This window comes from Agrilus planipennis, unplaced genomic scaffold (genome assembly GCF_000699045.2).
Source record: "Agrilus planipennis isolate EAB-ADULT unplaced genomic scaffold, Apla_2.0 scaffold119, whole genome shotgun sequence".
NCBI lineage: Eukaryota > Metazoa > Arthropoda > Insecta > Coleoptera > Buprestidae > Agrilus > Agrilus planipennis.
The window spans coordinates 752,765-768,737 of NW_020438931.1; the positions used below are offsets into that span (position 1 = coordinate 752,765).

The following is a 15,973-nucleotide window of genomic DNA, read 5'->3' on the forward strand; positions in this document are numbered from 1 at the left end:
ATTCAAAGTGTTTGACGCAAATTTTGACCATTGCCTGCTTCTCATTAACTTGTGTTGAATACTGAAGAAATTAAAGTTAAAAGATTTTTGAATTAAACTTTGAAAATTCACTTGCATACAATAAATATTAACTTGAAGCTCTAAAAAGGCAGAAAGATTTTTCTGTAATATTGTTGATTCTACTTTAATAATTTTTTTATTAAACAATAAAAGTTAATTTAATTTACTTATTTAGGACAAGCAAAATTCAATCAGAATCGGGATGTTCTTAAGGAAATTTTAATACCAAGCGAAACTACAACTTAATATAAATGGTTCCTTTTAGTGTAAAATCTTTTAAATTTCAGAAATAAAAATAAATTACGTGCTTTCGTCAATGTTAATAAAATAAGTTAAATTTCCCGCAGAAATAATTTTCTCAAGCTATATCGTACTAAACGTGACCTCTGCCGGGAAAATTCCGTGTTCCTTGCAATATTTCGTCCTGCAATACAGAAAACTGAAAAACAAAATTTCAAATTCAAAACAAAATAGTCCAGGACAATTATTAATGGGCGGGTACGTAATTTCGTTCGGAGTAATAAAATTCTTAAAATTTTCTAATTTTGCAAAATAAAATTCGAAGCCCACGAAAACCCCACAACAACAAATGAATTAAATGCGCTCGTTTTTCACTTTTACGTATTAATTTCGTTGTCATGTAAATTTTTGCGTTTGTTACCCAGTTGAATTCTGAAATTATGATAAAAGCGAAATAAGTAGTAAGAATTATGTTTTTGAAAACCAACATTAGTAACTTTCAATGAGCAACAAGAAAATGAAAGAAAACTTTAACAGATAATACTTAATTTATTACTTGTATAATACAACATATGTGTGTACGTTACCATTTATATAGTAGGAAGGTATATTAAATAATACAACGCCATCCACGACAATTTAACCAACAACTCAACACTAATAAAGAGACAAAAATAATTTATTTAAAATATTTGAAACACTAATTCAGTGAAAGTTAGCAATAAGTACTATAAATAAGTTAATATGTTGGTCTCATACCAAGGGGAAAACGTACATAATGGGAGGGAAACAGTCAAGATGAGTGAAGACCGCCACCCGTTTCACCACCCTGACTCACTTCTGACTCTCTTCTAATGATTCACAGATCTCATCCCTCGATTATCATTATTCCCGCGATTTATCTGATCGTTTTAATTGACCTTCTGTTTTTTTAAAAGGAGTTAGATACATAAAAAAATCATGTTATCTAATCATCTACCCAAAAATTACGCGTAAAACTTTACTTGGTATTAAAGTAGTTAATGTTATGCACAATCAGTTTCAAATAAGTAGGATCTTAATAAGAAAAAAACAGGAAAGGCGAAGAAAACTGGCATGAAACATTAACATATACCTATTATATTCAAGTAGCTATTTACACTAAATCATCCGTTCGTTACAAGCGAATTCTGTTGTACCTGCAATATTACTTATAGCGCTCACAATAAGGGGGTGTTTGAATAACTCCAGATGAGTTCAAATTTTCCATAGTTTAAACTGTAATCGTACTGGGTCCGTATGTATGTGAGTCCTCTACTACCAGGTACGTAGTATTAGCAACAGTGTAGGTTGCCAGAGCGATATGGCATTTCCGAACGATTCCAATCCTGCTTCCAACATTATATCCTTAGATATGTAGGAAAATTCAGGAGCGCACGAGATTGGTAGTAGCTCCAAGGCCTGCTACGATCGTATATCCGAGCAGCTATAAATGTCATTTTCAGATGTAGAGTGCCGATTCTACCGTAGAATGGCTAGCATCTGCTCGCTAGCGTTCTGGCAGGATACCTATGTTTTACTTCTTCGGGGTGCATAAATGTTCCCTTCGATGATTTAGATTTCTTTACTTAATGTTCGAAAACACGAAAGAAACCTCCGTGTTGATTTACAAAAATTGCTTCCGAATGGAGAAATGGCGGAGATATTGAATAAATTAGGTACGCTATCGATATTCTCTTATTTTATATGTAAATATGCATATTTGCGAATTCGTACCAAAAAGTCAACTAGCATACATTGTGAGTCAGACATCCCGTACTTTTTAGTGCATAAATATCTTCATATATATTGTGCGTTGTTGGACAGTAAAATTTTCTATAAAAAGGTTAATTCCTAAACTTAAATAAATGAAACAAACAGCCATTGTTCAAAATAACTTTGAACCTTCTAGTTAACGTGCAATATTCAACAACTGCACGAAGAAAATGAAAAAGGAAAATTTAGTTAAATATTAAAACGATATAATTTACAATTTATCTCACTATCCCGTTGCTTCGTAAGCGAAAATAATAAAAATTACAATTTGGACCCGAATTTGTAAAAATAAAATCCCAGCAGAAATACATTTACTAGGTATTTTAGTTGATATTACAAAATAAATTGCAATATTTAAGAAACTTGAAATAATTTTTAAAAAAGCATGTCACAATTGGGATTATTACAAGTTACCTAATAAATTCTACTATTGCTNACATGTCATAATTGAGATTATTACAAGTTACCTAATGAATTCTATTATTTCTACGCCAAATTCAGTCATTTACAATCGAAAATTGTAATTTTTGCGTTGTCATAAAAATTTGGTTTATTCCGTGTAGCCTCCACTATCCGCTATTTTCCTTGATCGGTGTAGAAGAAATGAGATAATGCTGATCCTTATCTTCAGAACTGTTTGACATATCTACTGCAATGAATCAAAGATAAAATCGATGCCAAAGACATCAGTGACTTAATCCCGCCGTTTTCAGTAGCAGTAACGTAACCCAGAATTTGCTTATTTTTGAAAAAATAAGTAATTTTTCTAACAGTTGTGAAAAATGCTAGGAATAGAAACAGTTACAAATAAGAAAGGATTAAGAAAAAATAAGACAGAATGTTAGGACATCTTTTAAGACATGAAACGCAAGTTTGAAACACATTAGAAGCAGAAACAGGAGTAAAAAGGAACTGATGCTGCCCTAATTCAGGTCTACATGCCATCGTCGGTCGGAATTGCTTTCTAACGTTTCGCTAGCACAAGTAGCGACCTTCTTCAGAGGTCCAACTCCAACCGACGGCGGCCTTAAAAATCCCAAAAGAATCTACCAGTTTGTCAGTAAAGAGGAAATCGTTACAGATGTAGTTTGCTTTAATCCTCGAGAAATACAAAGATTGGTTCAAGATAGGAAGAGGTGAAGATGTTACAGGCGAATGATGGGGATACCGTGGATAGAGAAGATTAGAAATGAAGAGGTATTAGAAAGAATAGAAGAGCAGAGGACTCAATGGAAGTCAATAAGAAATAGGCGATATGGGTTGGTAGGACATCTTCTCAGGCATGAAGGGGTAGTCAGAGGCATATTACAGGCAGAAACATAAGTTAAGAGGAGAAGAGGTAGAGAGGAGAGAGTTTAGATTAGTACTAGTTTTAAGGAAATGCAAATATTAGCTCAGGATAGGAAAGAGTGAAAGTGCGTATCCAACCAGTCTTAGGACTGACGACCTCTTGATGATGAAGTTTCATCCCATTTGAGTTCACTTGAAGAATCCTTGATTGTTATTCCAAAACAACCACATGTTTTCAAAGTATGCCTTTGACGTGAACAAAACACCCCACAACAACACAAAACTTTGTGTTTGGATTATCCCACAATCAGTTTTCGTCTCTTTCTCTCCCTTTCGTTCATAGACAGTTGCCTGTTCTTCGTCTGCATAATTCGGATCAGACCACATGAGATTTGTTAAGTCAATTTGCCTACGTAATGCAACGGCACTAGTGAAAATGTTCCGATAGAGAACACCAAATTCAACGACACGCTAACGTCGAATAGCCAATGTATTCCATTATCCGGTGCGGCCCTAATACGAAAATCTAATTAATTGTGAATTATTGCATAAAGCTAAATTTATTATGTCTGCACGGTAATAAAGTTTAAATAAAATGGATGTAATTGGAAATAATATAGTGGATAAACATGTATATCGGTTCGAAAGGACCTACAAACATAATATGATTAAATTAATAGTTTATTATTTCATTAATTTGCTTCTGTTTGAGAGTAAAATTCGTAATATTGTGAATTTTCTGAAACATATTTTACGTGAATTTAATTTATAGCAACGCTTAGGCAAAATAAACCTAAAAATATAAAACAGTAATAAATAATACTTATTTTAATAGATAATTCTGATTAATTTGCTTTTGGTGATTGTTCTGCTTTTTTGTCTTACGAGGTGCAAGTCAAGATTTTGAGTTACAAGTCGAAATTTCAAAAAAAAAAATTATGACCTACGTAGAATGTACTTAATGAGACAGAATTTAACCAAATAATCTAGCTATACTGCAAAATATCTAGTAACACTTAGATGAAGTAACAAAACACAATAAACTTTAGTTCATTTTATATTTTACGGGTAAATAAAGTTAAAAAGGAGTCAGAAATAAAGGGCATGAACTAGCAAAACCGATACCTAAAAATAAAAAAGCATCGTTTTGAATGGTTTAAGTCAGTTATGATTTTTCATTTTAGCTTGACTATACTCCTTATATTCATCTATCTATGATTATTACATTGGTACACTCCAACTAGCTACTATGAATAACATCTAAAAGAAGTAATTATTTTATCAAATTATCTATACAATTTATCAATATATATAATGTCCACTCATTAAATATAATCTCCATTTAATCATCCCTCCAGATCATACGACTGGGGAAATACGAAATATATCGGGGATTTTTGAAACCAATAGACGTTTCTATAACCGAAGGCTTAGTCTGTTCACAGTATACGGCGATTTATTATAATCAATATGGAATGTTTCCGTTAGGCGATATTTGCAATATGACAAATCTGTACTGTCGTTTTAGTTATTACTGCGTTTAATATTATTATATTAAANCTGAAATTATGATAAAAGCGAAATAAGTAGTAAGAATTATGTTTTTGAAAACCAACATTAGTAACTTTCAATGAGCAACAAGAAAATGAAAGAAAACTTTAACAGATAATACTTAATTTATTACTTGTATAATACAACATATGTGTGTACGTTACCATTTATATAGTAGGAAGGTATATTAAATAATACAACGCCATCCAGGATGGCAAGATACATTTTTGTATTAATGTTTAGTTGCGCAACAATATACCTATACATCTATTAAAAAACCATAATGGCCGACATCAGTGACAATGCAATAACAATTGAAAAAGAATGATGGCCGACACTACGTCATAGTATTGTTCACAGAAGTGAATTTCGACCACTGGAAGCAATGGTGCTAACAGTTTCGAGCTCACAGTGACTGATAGGGGGGAAGAACTAGTATATTTAGGAATAATTTAGTTTGCATGCAACACAGAACTGCAAGAGTTTGTTCAGATGGATAAGTTAGCTAACTTTATTTCTAATTGAAATATTAGACATTTCGGCTGGGTGCGAGTTACTGTAAAATTGTTCGACATTGTAAAACTTGGAAAGTTTAATTCGTTTTTTTTTTTCATTTCCGCTGAAACTACGTCAGTGTCGAACGACGTTTGTGGGAATGATAATTTCAACGAAACGTGTTCAACATTGTAAATCGGGAAAACTCTTGTGTTTCCATCGAATCGCAGAGAGCGCCGACTGGTTTACGGTTTCGAAAACGGCAGTTGACTCAATACTGAATAATTCATTTTGAAACGTTACAGCAATAACCCAAGTAGTAAGTCGATTTTTTTCATTCGAGAAACATATTTCAAATAACATATTACGGCCTTATTTCCAATTTAGGAACGATATATAAACTATATATTTCTCTATATATCACTGTTACACCCTCTGTCCTTTGCCGAATTTGTACCTGACTACCCCACGCGAAGGATATTTCGAAACGGGAAATTCAAAATCATAGGATTAAATTCTCATTAATTTTTTTTATTAGGTATATGTACTTATTAATTAATTATTATTATGCATATTTGCGAATTCGTACCAAAAAGTCAACTAGCATACATTGTGAGTCAGACATCCCGTACTTTTTAGTGCATAAATATCTTCATATATATTGTGCGTTGTTGGACAGTAAAATTTTCTATAAAAAGGTTAATTCCTAAACTTAAATAAATGAAACAAACAGCCATTGTTCAAAATAACTTTGAACCTTCTAGTTAACGTGCAATATTCAACAACTGCACGAAGAAAATGAAAAAGGAAAATTTAGTTAAATATTAAAACGATATAATTTACAATTTATCTCACTATCCCGTTGCTTCGTAAGCGAAAATAATAAAAATTACAATTTGGACCCGAATTTGTAAAAATAAAATCCCAGCAGAAATACATTTACTAGGTATTTTAGTTGATATTACAAAATAAATTGCAATATTTAAGAAACTTGAAATAATTTTTAAAAAAGCATGTCACAATTGGGATTATTACAAGTTACCTAATAAATTCTACTATTGCTACGGTAAATTCAGTCATTATAATCGTAAATTGTAATTTTTGGGTTGTCATAAAAATTTAGGTTTCTCCATGTAAAAGAAGAAACATCTCTATAGACTTTTAAAGGGGAGATACAGGGAGATACAATCTAAAATTGTAATTAGTTTTCTCCGTGTGGAAAATATAATTGTTACAATATTTAGAAAATAAAATAGCTAAAAATTAAATATTATGAGAGCGTTGTAGCAAATTATTGTCCACCCCAAAGAAAACCCATAAAAAAAAATTTACACCCGAACGTCTACAGAAAATGATAAATAAAAGATGGATTAATGCATTATCGATTGAGGTAACAGTAAAAAAAACTCACTGTGCTAAGCTATGGAAATACAAAAAAACATATCACATTATACAGTATACGCTTTTCGCAATAAATATCCACGAAGGAGACTCCGTACGATGTACTGAAGACCTAAAGATCTATTACTATCAATCACCGTGTGCGTCCATTCCACGATCGATTCTGAAATAGTACTGGCGACTTCGACGAGCGTATTACGGAGAGTTTCTGAACTACTAACTTTCTTATAAAAAAACAATTTAATTTTCTAAAACAAACTTTTAATTTATTGCTAAAATTAAAACAACAGCGTTGCGGTACCGTTCAAGAAAAGAGAATGATGAGCATTCGGATAAAAAAGAAGTGGGCGATACACTTTTACACAATTTTATGTTGATTTTATTTAGTGTTGATAAAAATGCCCTATATCGTTAATCGGGAATAATATAATTTCCTAGAAATTAATGAATTTTCATGAAGTAAATTTCNAAAATAGTCCAGGACAATTATTAATGGGCGGGTACGTAATTTCGTTCGGAGTAATAAAATTCTTAAAATTTTCTAATTTTGCAAAATAAAATTCGAAGCCCACGAAAACCCCACAACAACAAATGAATTAAATGCGCTCGTTTTTCACTTTTACGTATTAATTTCGTTGTCATGTAAATTTTTGCGTTTGTTACCCAGTTGAATTCTGAAATTATGATAAAAGCGAAATAAGTAGTAAGAATTATGTTTTTGAAAACCAACATTAGTAACTTTCAATGAGCAACAAGAAAATGAAAGAAAACTTTAACAGATAATACTTAATTTATTACTTGTATAATACAACATATGTGTGTACGTTACCATTTATATAGTAGGAAGGTATATTAAATAATACAACGCCATCCAGGATGGCAAGATACATTTTTGTATTAATGTTTAGTTGCGCAACAATATACAGTATAATATGTTGTTTATCTGCATATATTATGTATATATAAATAGTAATTTTCTTATAAACTATTTAATTTTTAACATGGCCTTATAACTGCATCTAAACTTAATTCATTATTTCCAATTTCGGACGCAAACCAACAAAATCGCCGAGTTACTACGTATTACCAAAATAAAAAACAAAAAAAAACGAATTTCCGAAAGAAAAACGCACAGACAATTTTGAACTAAAACAACATTTTTTTAACAGAGTCTTCAAACTAAAACTTGATGCAAAACTGAAAAATAAAGCTCATTTGGCCTTAATGCAACAGTTTAAAAGATTCAGCTGTTTATTAACTACCTAATAATTAGGAAAAATAATATAATGGTCATCAAATACTGAAATATTTCGTTTTTAAAAGCAATCAAACAAAAATTCCAAATAATTTTAAACTGCTGATTAAAACCTACCAACTTTTTTATTTTTTATTGCGCATCGTCACTAGCACACATCCACTGTAATTTATATCGCTTGTTCATGANAATTAATTTTTCTGACAGGTTTACAAAGAGGTTATAACTTTGCTTGATAAACACGAAAGTTAATCGAGAGAGTTTTAATTCTTGGCGTGAAGAAGTGTACACAAAAGAGTCGTAATTTAACAAATATTTACACGGTTGAGACCCTAAATTCGCTCGCTCGCAAACTAAGTACTGGACTTCTGTAGTTATGTTTACCATCGAACTTTTGATATTATCATCCAACTCGATTTTAGGTTGAAAACGCCAAATAGCCCACTTGTTTTCTTAAAGTTTACCAACTTTCGCAAACAAACCCTTCCAAAAGTACCTACTCTCTCATATCGCCTCACTAATTTTCTGTAGCCTTTTATCAATAAAACGCTCTTCCAATTTCCCGTGAATTATAATGTAAATAATTTTGGAAATAGAACTGCTACGTTCTATATGTATAAAATTCAAAGAAAAGATTTCATATTAAATAAAACTATTGATTCGAGTCTAAACCGACCCGAATTAGAATAGGATTAGATCACCTACTGGACGCCAAAGCCCTTATCAATTTCTCAGATATTATTTTAATTTTAAACATCACTCTTGGAGTCATAATTCAAAGTGTTTGACGCAAATTTTGACCATTGCCTGCTTCTCATTAACTTGTGTTGAATACTGAAGAAATTAAAGTTAAAAGATTTTTGAATTAAACTTTGAAAATTCACTTGCATACAATAAATATTAACTTGAAGCTCTAAAAAGGCAGAAAGATTTTTCTGTAATATTGTTGATTCTACTTTAATAATTTTTTTATTAAACAATAAAAGTTAATTTAATTTACTTATTTAGGACAAGCAAAATTCAATCAGAATCGGGATGTTCTTAAGGAAATTTTAATACCAAGCGAAACTACAACTTAATATAAATGGTTCCTTTTAGTGTAAAATCTTTTAAATTTCAGAAATAAAAATAAATTACGTGCTTTCGTCAATGTTAATAAAATAAGTTAAATTTCCCGCAGAAATAATTTTCTCAAGCTATATCGTACTAAACGTGACCTCTGCCGGGAAAATTCCGTGTTCCTTGCAATATTTCGTCCTGCAATACAGAAAACTGAAAAACAAAATTTCAAATTCAAAACAAAATAGTCCAGGACAATTATTAATGGGCGGGTACGTAATTTCGTTCGGAGTAATAAAATTCTTAAAATTTTCTAATTTTGCAAAATAAAATTCGAAGCCCACGAAAACCCCACAACAACAAATGAATTAAATGCGCTCGTTTTTCACTTTTACGTATTAATTTCGTTGTCATGTAAATTTTTGCGTTTGTTACCCAGTTGAATTCTGAAATTATGATAAAAGCGAAATAAGTAGTAAGAATTATGTTTTTGAAAACCAACATTAGTAACTTTCAATGAGCAACAAGAAAATGAAAGAAAACTTTAACAGATAATACTTAATTTATTACTTGTATAATACAACATATGTGTGTACGTTACCATTTATATAGTAGGAAGGTATATTAAATAATACAACGCCATCCAGGATGGCAAGATACATTTTTGTATTAATGTTTAGTTGCGCAACAATATACAGTATAATATGTTGTTTATCTGCATATATTATGTATATATAAATAGTAATTTTCTTATAAACTATTTAATTTTTAACATGGCCTTATAACTGCATCTAAACTTAATTCATTATTTCCAATTTCGGACGCAAACCAACAAAATCGCCGAGTTACTACGTATTACCAAAATAAAAAACAAAAAAAAACGAATTTCCGAAAGAAAAACGCACAGACAATTTTGAACTAAAACAACATTTTTTTAACAGAGTCTTCAAACTAAAACTTGATGCAAAACTGAAAAATAAAGCTCATTTGGCCTTAATGCAACAGTTTAAAAGATTCAGCTGTTTATTAACTACCTAATAATTAGGAAAAATAATATAATGGTCATCAAATACTGAAATATTTCGTTTTTAAAAGCAATCAAACAAAAATTCCAAATAATTTTAAACTGCTGATTAAAACCTACCAACTTTTTTATTTTTTATTGCGCATCGTCACTAGCACACATCCACTGTAATTTATATCGCTTGTTCATGAGCTACACCATGTTCAAAAAAAATCTACAGGGGTTGCGAAATCAATCCATTCACCACTAATTTAAAAATCACATTTTTTTTAACGCAAACACACTTCTGCAATCAACTTAACAACAATAAATGCTGTAACGATCACTTATTATATTAACGAAAATGTAATATAAATATATTATTTACAAACATTAAAAAATATATACACATACAATTTCCTTCAATTTTTCAGAACAAAAAGAATTAAAACACATAGGTTTCATGCTATTTTTATAATTCGTTAAAACAATGGCGTAACAAGCAATAGAGACGCTATTGCGAAAGAGATGCTAAAAAAACACTAAAAAAATACTTTAATAAAAATTATGGCTTGACTCTATACGTCAACGGCTGCAATACAAATGTATAGATTCTAAAATTTTTGCTTACATTGGTCTTGTAGAGGATTCCATAACATTTTGTTGCGCCACTGTAGTAACAAATTATTAAACCGTTTATGTAGGGAGCTCACGTCGTTCGTTCCCGACGTAATTATCAGGGACGTATTTAGGACCCTAAACTACAATTTGTGAAATCATATCAGATGTACCGCATCACAATAAATTTTTCGAAAATGCTGTTTTTGTTAACTCACCACTCCCGCTTAAAATTTTGATCGTCGACTTAAGTACGGACCTTATATGTGCGAACAACGTCTGCTCCCCAATCATAAGTATCATAAAAACATTTAAGTAATATTTTCCCCTTTCAAAATAGTTATTGTTCACAAGAATGACGTTCAAATTTATTATTGCATCTACAATAAAAATTCAGATGTACCAGTTTTATAAAGCTAAATGCAAACTTGCTTTGTTTCCTACCGAAGCTGTTTATTTTTTGCTCGTTATCCGTTATTAAATGTTCTATAACTTCCGTTCAAAATAACCGTTGTTCCCTAACACACCTGATCTACCTACGGTTTTAACACCACACATGCACCCTCGAGTTCGATACGGCTGAACACAATCAAAGATGATGATTATAATAATACGTAATGGTTTAAGTTTCAAAAATTTCAAAAAATAAAATTGTGCATTAGTATATTCTAGTTTTGGAAAATTGTTCCGATAGTTTTGTTTCTTAAAAGTTAAACTATATGGATTGACAGGGACGAGTTCACGTTTTCTTGTCGAAATACGTTTATAAAGATCGAAAGAGAAGCCAAAATTCCCTTCTCTTGTTACGCCCCTGTTTTTAAATGACAATTTATTTAATTAATACTGCTATCAGAAGAGTAAAAAACATTAAGTACAAAAAATTCAGTGCATTCAAGATGTAAATTTTATACAAAATACTAGTAAAAAAAGTTACTTAAAATTCAATAGTTAGATAATTATTACAAAATTGGAAATAAAAAACTACGATAATGATGTGATTCTAAGCATAATTTTTTTTTTTTAATAAAAACTTAAGAAAAAGTTACCAACACTTACACTTCAGTCTGGAAAAAATCACTTACCTTTTACTGCAATTTAGAATTTTTAACAGAAAAAAAACCAAGTCATTCTTATTCCGTATGCAATAATTTCAAATCGAACCCTCAATTAATTCATTTCAACAGTTATTATTATTGCGAACCTATTAACAAATCAAACGTTTTCAATGATATATTGTACTATTTTATTAAGTACTGTCCTATCTGTAAAGCATTTTCTATAATTTTCTAATCTAGGCTTCATCCACACAAATCAACTCATTACGCTAATTTCAGAATTGTTTATTATGGTGGTGCCCAGATAATAATAAGGGGAACCAAAATGCATAATAAAGGGTAAGTTATTTGTTTAAAAAGGTGCTTTTAGAATAATCCTGGGTATCTCAACTGTAAGTCCAAATTGGCGTCACAATTTAAATGATTTTAAGGTTGTCACGTTTAGTCAAAATTTACATTTCACAAATATATCTCATAAACGATTCACGTTACGACAAAAATGGTCTTAATTTGGGTAGCAGACAATTGAATTCTCTGTTCATCTCATTAAAAACATTTTTCTCTGAAATTAACATTTTAGAAGTTACAGTGCATAAAACATGAGCCAAGAATGTACCCCTTCCAAAAATTATGTTTAAAGGATTGTTAATTTTAGATATGTATTGATTTTTGTAAAAAACATTGCCATGAATTAGAGATCTACTTTCACGCGGTATCTTATGGGCCAAAAGGACCATAACCTCAAAAATTCGAATATTCAATTTTCTATTAAAACTATTCGAAAAACGTGAATTTGAAGATAAATAAAATTAAGCGCCTATTCGAATTAATATTCTGAGGGTATCCCAAAAGTAATTTTCTATAAAGGACAGGTATTCTCTCGTCCGCCACTTTGGATCCATCTGATGGGTTCAAAATGGCGAAAGAATTTCAGCAAAAGTACTCCCTAAAAAACTCACTTACCCTGTCTGAAATAACGAAATTGTACCTGGGCACCTCACCACATTTTATTATTATTAATAACGATATTCGACTAATTTGAATTGAGAATTGTGTAGTACCCCACTAACTTGTTTGCGACAGTGAAAAAACTATTCCAATGTGAACATTTCATTTTTTGCCTCTCTGATTTTATTTTTATTTTTGACTATGTAATTGTAAGTACACAGAGCTATCACAGAATCCATAAAATACTAGAAAGTAGATCAATGTTTTTTCGTTTAAGTTAAAAATGCAAAGGTACATGTTACACGACGAAATTCGTAATTTAAGTACACATTTCAAAGTTTGCCTCTAATACTTTTTCGTTTTTGCAACACTTACTTAAATTTAGCATGTTTTCATATGTAGATATATGTGTGTGTGTAAATGTAAAACAGACGTTAAGAGATCGTTGTTATGATTAATTTTTTTTTTATGGTAAGGTAACCTTCCCAATTATTCACACCAAAACAGTAGACGTGACCAATATCCTTGTTTAGCACCATTCAATTTGCAAACCTTTTTGTATCATTTTTGTAAGTTGCCTTTTTGCTCTGTTGTTCTACGTGGGACATAACGAACGACAAGTAAACAATCCCATAGGATTTTCTTGCCAATAATTTCTTCAAACCGTTTATTTAATTACTACTAAAGCTGAACTTGGAATGCTTGAGGTTTAGTGTTACTTGTAAGGAACGGATTTGTGCCATTTTTGTTCTGCCTGGCGGCAAGTGCTGCCCATTCGGCATCGAAAGGATCCGGCGATTTCAAAGAATGAGAATAATGGTAATTTTCGCCCGAATCCAACGAAAACGCTCGCGAATGCGACGATATGAACGCTTTCCTTGGACTCGTGCCATCCACTTTCTTCGGAGGAGCTGTTGAATTAACTATTTTTCCTAACCACTGATCTGGTTTCGGTAAAACTTCATTAGTCGGCGCGGGTGGTGCAGCGTTTTCGTTCAGTTTTTGTTTCGAATCGAACGGTCCACCGAATTCGTCGTTGGTTTTCATGAAACCTTCGTTCGTATTAAAGGTATTTGTTCCATTGATACTCGAATTGTTCCTTTCGTTTGATATGAAAGTTGACGTTCCATGGACAGAAGAATTTTTAGCTGTTGTAAACGTTTGATTGAGCACGGGTGTCATATTTAAGTTGATAGGAGACGCGGACTTGGTCGAATCCATGGCCGGTGACGAGTTAACCGATCCCCGCAAGCTCGTCCTGATCGGGACACTCGAACCTGTTGGTGATGATAACGGAGAATGGTTAAAACTCACCGTCGTATTGCTTATCGTAAGGGTCAAGTTATTTTTGTTGTTCTGATTTTGATTAACGGACACGTTGTTGTTGAAATTGAAATCGTCTGAATTGCTGTTGGTCAACTGACTAAGTCCTTGGGACAACTGTTGGCAGAGCGCCGTCACGGAATCCCCAGGCGATATTTCGGGAATGGGTGACACTTGCTTCCCGTTCGTTGGTGTCTTTATACTATTCGAGTTGGCTGCGGCAAGGAAAGCGTTCAGTCTTTCCGTGTTGCTCGGTAAATCGTTTACCCTCAGAGACATTTGACGTTTAAACGGCGAACTTTGTCCAATGGTACTAAATCTGTAACAAAAAAATATTCGCAATGATAAAAACAACTAAAAACTGTATGCCAAAAATCGTTCAAAGCTCGTAGGTATGTTGTACGACACCAGCAAAGCGAGCAATCGTGAAAGCAATCAATTTTACATGATCGCATTCTTTTATCGATTTTACAAGACAAGCCTTCGGGTTTTTCCGAAAATTCTCCCAGTGAATTGCCTATGGGCATGTACAAAAACCCACGAAGCACCAAAAATCGTTCACCAGCAAAGCGAGGAATATGATGATAAAATCGTTAGAGCAATACATGACAGCATTCAATGTAATTTTATCGATTTTACAAGACAAGCCATCGGTTTTTCTCCGAAAATTCTCCGAGTGAATTGCCTTGAAAACCTAAGGGCATATACGAAGCTCAATGGAGCAAAATACAAATTAATGTAAAATGTCTACGGATATGGTTTCACTCAATGTTAGTGAAAAAACAATTGGTTTTACTGATTAATCATGAAGCTAACATCAGAAAAGATTTGTAAAATCCACCTCCACCAAATTTTACCATTATTACATTATTTAATTAACCCTATTAATGCCTATTGTAACTTTATGCACCCAGCTACCATTTAAAAACAATCCTAATAAAGAAAGGAAACATACCCCCTACAACTTCCTTGTCTTGCTAGCATTCCAGGTGTGGCATGGGGACGTTCTATGGCAAACGGATTAACGGGCGGTGGTTTGGGTGCGTCAGACGTTCTTTCCAACCTTTCGGTCAATCCCTGCTGTCTAAACGACCCCGTCCTTGTAAATGTCGAATTCTTATTATCGAACGTCATCGTGACCGAACATTCCTTGTCTCTCTTCTGCTTTCGTTCTAAACAAACGGCAAATGCACAGCCCACCGCGTGAGACAGTCTTTCTCCCGATTCTCGGAGAGCCAAGAAGCCATGACACATCCATCGTCGCGTTGTGCCGTCTCGACATATGTAACTGAATCCACGTTCGTGATTACGATCGGGAGCACAGAATGACACCTTTTCTATTGTCTGATCCACAATGAGACCCTTGGTCTCGTCTTCAACTACGCGAAGACCATCGCCGCTAACGTGAAGAGTAGCTCGAACTGGTCTTCTTCTTGAACCCTGCAAAATAAAAAAATTAGTGTAATGAATTATTATCGGGCCTTCTAGTCCGGGACATCATGGATATCTGCAGTTTTTCTTCCAAAGATGACCCATCAACGAGGTTCACGATGGTCATAGTTTAAATATGAACACCTTGGAAGAATGAATTTCTCAAGATATCTCGAGTAGAATTTATTTTGGGAATTCCCTAACTGCAATAGGGTCCCTATTGGAAATTGTTGGATTTGCCCAAACTGGGCATTTCCCACCTATACCGAATAAATTTTGATCTGCGTATTTTAGGGCAATCCCAAACTGCACTTCCGAACTACAATCTTATTGAAGAATAATTAATAATTATTTAATTTATAAATAATAAATAGTTAACCTAAACTAACCTAACCTAACCTAACCTAACCTAACCAAACCTAACCAGGTCAAACTTGCGCCATGCCAACC

The 15,973-nt window shown here is 32.5% G+C and overlaps 1 protein-coding gene across 1 annotated transcript; it reads right to left on the reverse strand.

Annotated features, from left to right (window-relative positions):
* Positions 1-11,829: 11,829 nt before the first annotated feature.
* On the reverse strand, positions 11,830-15,776 carry LOC108736708 (protein numb). Its single transcript, XM_018469239.1, has 3 exons — positions 15,770-15,776; positions 15,048-15,576; positions 11,830-14,411 (listed from the first exon to the last, which is right to left on the reverse strand). The coding sequence occupies exons 1-3, from the start codon at positions 15,774-15,776 to the stop codon at positions 13,451-13,453; spliced, it is 1,497 nt and encodes a 498-aa protein (XP_018324741.1). The 3' UTR covers positions 11,830-13,450.
* Between the last annotated feature and the right edge of the window lie 197 nt (positions 15,777-15,973).